Source organism: Nicotiana sylvestris, chromosome 9 (assembly GCF_000393655.2).
Source record: "Nicotiana sylvestris chromosome 9, ASM39365v2, whole genome shotgun sequence".
NCBI classification, from domain to species: Eukaryota; Viridiplantae; Streptophyta; class Magnoliopsida; order Solanales; family Solanaceae; genus Nicotiana; species Nicotiana sylvestris.
Window position 1 is genome coordinate 143,131,606 of NC_091065.1, and position 5,896 is coordinate 143,137,501.

A 5,896-nucleotide genomic window follows, 5' to 3' on the forward strand; every position below is an offset into this window, starting at 1 on the left:
GTTGATTTACGTACTCATGCTACACTTCTGCACTAAATGTACAGGATCTGACAGGTTCATTTGGTAGCCATCTTGGCACGTAGGTGCAGTTGCTGAGGAGACTTTTGGTGAGCTGCATTTCATGCTACGTATCGCAACCCACAGAGTTTCCATCATACTATTTACTCTATCCTGTCTTATTTACATTTCGGACAAACGTTGTATTATTATTGTACTCCTTAGTAAATGCTCTTGCACTTATGATACCGAGTTTTGGGGATACTCTAGTGATTGATATGCTTCGGTTTAATATTGTCATCTTTTATTTTATATCTTACTAATATTTTAAGTATTCATGATTTTGAAACGCATTGAATCCTTTACTTAATATGGCTTATGATTTTCAAAATAATAAAATGAATAATTAAACTAATAGTTTGCCGTTGGCTTGCCTAACAACGAAGCTGGGTGCCATCACGATCTATAGCAGATTTTGGATCGTGACATTGAATTAAAAGTCGAAGGGATCCCTCAAGTTTTATTAATGGAACTAATAGCACTGTCTCTCTTATTTACCAAAGAAGTGTAATTATACTCTAATATATTAAGTTATTAAATTGCCCTATTTCAAGGTTTCCGGTAAGCAATATTTTCTGACGAAGGTGAACGGTATTCTCCCTCAAAATCTGTTGGTAGGTCGATTTTTGGAATTATTCAAGTATACAACTATTTTGTTTTGTTGAAAAAAGAAGCACACAACTATATTCTCACCTAGTTTTTGGGTCCAAAATGGTTAAAATTCTCACTATCTTCTCTTCTTTCTCCTGAACTCTGTCAGCTCTCAATTTCTGTGCACTCGCCTTTATTACCGCCTTCCTCTACAATGACAACCTGTCTTTTAACTTGCATAAGATAGTGAATAATTTGACTTTTGTTAAAATTCAGATAAAAATTCAATAAATGATTTAAAAAGTCAAAGCCATTAAGACGTTTTTGGTTGGAATCTGAAAAAAAAATGTATTTGTGTTATGAATAAGATTCTATTTAGAGTGAATGTCTATCTTGTAGAGAGTTTTACTTTGTGGCTAAGTCATTCCCCCCCCTATAAATAGAGGGGTCTTACCCCATTGTAAATCATCCCAAAATTCAATAAGAATTTCCTCTCTCTCTTTCTCTGCAATATTGTTCTTCCACTTTTATTGTTTTATAACACGTTATCAGCACGCGACTCTACCGTCTCAAGAAGATTAAGGTACAACTTTTCTCCTTTTTTAATTATGACTGATATTATGAAAAGAAAGTTCGTTGCCCTTGAAATTTTGGGCAAGAACTATATGACATGGGTGTTGGATGCTGAAATCCATTTAGATGCAATGGGTCTTGGAGACGCCATTAAAGACAAAACTAAAGCATTCACCCAAGACTGTGCTAAGGCCTTGATTTTCTTGCGTCATCACCTTGATGAAGGGTTGAAAATAGAATATCTCACAGTCAAAGATCCACTTGTTTTGTGGAATGACTTAAAGGAAAGATATGACAACTTAAAGTTGGTCACTCTTCCACAAGCACGATATGATTGGGCTCATCTGAGGCTCCAAGACTTTAAGTCTGTGTCTGAATATAATTCTGCAATGTTCAGAATTACTTCTAAATTGAAACTCTATGGAGATACTATCACTGATTATGATATGCTTGAAAAAACGTTCACAACGTTTCATGCCTCCAATATGGTCTTGCAACAACAATACAGAGAGAAAGGTTTCAAAAAGTACTCTGAGTTGATTTCTCTTCTCCTTGTGGCTGAGCGAAACAATGACTTGCTCATGAGAAATCATGAAAATCGATCCACTGGGTCTACACCATTGCCTGAAGTGGATGAGGTGTATTCCCATTATGCTAAGCGTGGAAAAGGCCGTGGCCCTATTTGTGGTCGTGGTCATGGTCGTGGCCGTGGCCATGGACAAGGAAGAAATTTTTCTGGTGTTAATCACCCCTCAAAGAAAAATAACCACTACAAGTGGAAAGGGAAAGATGAAAAACCAAAGGCAAATGGTTCAGAAACCGAATATTATCATTGCGGTGGAAAAGGCCATTGGGCAAATATTTGTCGTGTACCAAGACATTTGGTTGAGCTTTATCAAGCATCTCTAAAGAATAAAGGTCTTGAAACCAAATTTGTCTCTGAAAATGATTTTGACATCACCCACTTGGATGTGGTTGACTTCTTTGAGCACCCTGATGGGAAAATAGACTACTTGATCTGTGATGGATCCGTGGTTAAAGAAGATTGAGTAGTTTAAATTTTATTTTTGCCAATTCGTAGTAGTTAGTGAATAAACATCATGTAATCATAGTTCTTTACATGAGTAGTAATCATTAGTATCAATTAGTATTATTTGTTTTATGAAATAGTGTTAGTACGTTTTGATTAAATATGATTCTTATATTTGTTTTAAACAATGAACTTGATGCCTAACCAATCACGTGAACTGCAACACAAAATTCAATGTTATTACGTACATTTTTTTTACTACAGTCATTACAATTTCAAAATAGTTATTTAATTGTAAAAGCTAGCAATTGCGCATGAAATGTACATTAGCATTACTAATGATAAACAACATAATCATGGCGTATAGTATCAGAGAATCATTTAATAAATAGTTTGTTTGTATTACTACTACACAAGTCTGATATAGTAGTATACTAGTTAATTTTTACGACATTTGTTTACAAAAAGGTATTGATACTTTTTCAGTTTTCCAAAAGCTTTCCAGCTAAACACTATTAGAGCAAAGTTTTTTAGTTTTCACCAAAAAAAAAAAACGGAAACCACCTATTGAATAGATTTTTTCAAAAATATCAAATGACGTTTGGGTAATATTTTTTTTTGCGGAAATTTCCAGTTGTTTAAAAAAATGTCTATAATAATCATTACCATACTGGGTCATAGGTGTATAGTGTGCTTATAATTGTATAATCTTTAACTACGTAATTGTTTGTATTATATATAATAAGAGTTTACTCAAAATTGCATTAAAATGTCATTATCAAATCATTTGTTTAACTTTATTTCTTTCCTTTTTCTCTGAAAATATTAATATTTATTCGTCTATTTCTTTTGTATGCCAAACCATTGGAAGCAAATATGGATATCCCATAAAGCAAACTTGGATCAAAGTTCAATTGTAAAAATATTTGTTTAATTGATTCATGTACGACACATACAATATTCAAAGAGAAGAAATATTTCTCTCATTTAAATATGTGTAAGGCAGATGTTATTATAATTTCTGATAGTAGTAAATTAATTGAAGGCTCTGGAAGAGCTATTATAACTCTGCCTAAAGGAACAATACTTATCATAGAAAATGCAATATTCTCCTCCAAGTCAAGTCCAAGAGGAACTTGTTGAGTTTTAAAGATATCCGTCGAAATAGATATCATATTGAGACAATAGATGAGAATAATCTTGAATATCTCATCATTACCAAGAATGTCTCTGGCTAAAAGAGGGTTATTGAGAAGTTCCAATCATTATCTTGTGGCCTGTATTGGACAAGAATTAGTGCAATTGAGGCACATTCTATCTTAAACCAAAAGGTTACTGATTTCAATACTTTTGTACTTTGGCATTATCGATTGGGACACCCTGGATCAATTATGATGAGACAAATTATAGAAAACTCAAATGGGCATTCATTAAAGAATTTAAAGATTCTTTTAAATAATGAATTTTCTTGCACTTCTTGTTATCAAGGCAAGCTAATTATTAGACCATCACCAACAAAGGTTGGAATTGAGTCCCCTGCGTTTTTGGAACGTATACAAGGGGACATTTGTGGACCTATTCACCCACCTAGTGGGTCGTTTAGATATTTTATGGTCTTAATAGACGCATCTTCTAGATGGTCTCATGTGTGCCTATTGTCATCTCGCAACCTCGTGTTTACAAAATTAATGGCACAAATAATTCGATTACGGGCACAATTTCCCGATAATCCAATTAAGTCTATTAGACTTGATAATGCTACTGAGTTTTCATCCCAAGCATTTAACGATTATTGTTTATCAATTGGGATAAAAGTGGAACATCCTGTAGCTCATATTCACACTCAAAATGGTCTTGCAGAGTCTTTAATTAAACGTCTGCAATTGATAGTAAGACCGTTACTCATGAAAACAAAGTTGTCCACTTCTGTTTGGGGTCACGCCATTTTGCATGCAGCAATGCTAGTTCGTCTCAGACCGACAAATTATCATAAATATTCCCCGTTGCAATTAGTTTTGGGTCATGAACCTAATATATCCCATTTAAGAATTTGTGGATGCGCAGTATATGTGCCTATAGCACTGCCATATCGCACCAAAATGGGTCCGCAAAGAAGGTTAGGAATATATGTTGGGTTTGAATCGCCCTCCATTATTCGCTATCTTGAAACATTAACGGAGGATTTATTCACTGCTCGATTTGCAGACTGTCAATTCGATGAGACATTTTTCCCAAAATTAGGGGGAGAAGTTGGTGAAACCAAACGAAAAATTTTGTGAAAAAATCCATCATTATCTCATCTTGATCCATGTGCCTCTATTTGTGAAAAAGAGGTGCAAAAGATTATCCATTTGCAGAGAATAGCAAATCAAATGCCAGATGCATTTATGGATTTGGAAAGGATAACAAAATCACATATCCCTGCAGAGAATGTTCCAATCCGTATTGATGTCCCTGTTTGACAATCTTCTAGTGTCATAGCTAATGAGTCAAAAACACGCCTAAAACGTGGCAGACCATTAGGTTCCAAAGATCGAAATCCTAGAAAAAGGAAAATAAATGATCAAAATAGCACTACGAAAGAATCTCATGAAGAAATCTACAATTTAATAAATTCTGAGATTAATGAGGAATCCACTAAGCCCGAGACTCAAGAAAATAAGGAACTATCAATAAATCCAATCGATATTGAGACAAATTTGAATCGAGTGGATATAGTGGTGGATTATGTCTTTGCATATAATGTTGCATCTAGCATTATGCAAGAAAGTGAGGATCTTGAACCTCAATCTGTTAGAGAATGTCGACAAAGACTTGATTGGCCAAAATGGCAAGAATCAATCCAATCAAAATTGAATTCACTTGCAAAACGTGATGTTTTTGGGCCTGTAGTCCAAACACCTAATGGTGTTAAGCCTGTTGGCTATAAATGGATCTTTGTATGCAAGAGAAATGAGAAAAACGAGGTACAAAGATATAAGGCACGCCTTGTTGCACAAGGATTTTCACAAAGGCCCGGTGTCGATTATGAAGAGACATATTCACCCGTTATGGATGCTATAACGTTTCATTATCTCATTAGTTTTGCTATCCATGAAAATCTTGACATGCATTTAATGGATGTGGTTACCGCCTACGTTTATGGCTCACTTGATAATGAGATATACATGAAAATTCCCGAGGGATTCAAAATGCCTAAAGCAAATAATTCAAAGTCCTGGGAAATGTTTTCAATCAAATTGCAAAGATCATTGTATGGTCTAAAGCAATCAGGACGAATGTGGTATAATCGTCTTAGTGAGTATTTATTAAAGGAAGGCTATATAAATGATGCCATTTGTCCATGTGTTTTTATAAAGAAAACAACATCGGAATTTGTTGTACTTGCCGTATATGTTAATGACATAAACCTTATTGGAACTCCTATAGAACTCCAAAATGCAATTGATTATTTAAAGAAGGAATTCGAGATGAAAGATCTCGGAAAGACAAAATTATGTCTTGGTTTGCAAATCGAACATTTGGCAAATGGAATTTTTGTTCATCAATCTGCCTACATAGAAAAGGTATTGAAACGGTTTTACATGGATGGAGCACATCCATTAAGTACTCCGATGGTTGTTCGATCAGTTGATGTGAATAAGG

The 5,896-nt window shown here is 34.5% G+C and overlaps 1 protein-coding gene across 1 annotated transcript; it reads left to right on the forward strand.

Annotated features, from left to right (window-relative positions):
• The first annotated feature begins 1,706 nt into the window (after nucleotides 1-1,706).
• LOC138878356 (uncharacterized) lies at nucleotides 1,707-2,270 on the forward strand. Its single transcript, XM_070158023.1, has one exon. It carries the CDS (start codon nucleotides 1,707-1,709, stop codon nucleotides 2,268-2,270), a length of 564 nt encoding a protein of 187 aa, XP_070014124.1.
• The last annotated feature ends 3,626 nt before the right edge of the window (nucleotides 2,271-5,896 follow it).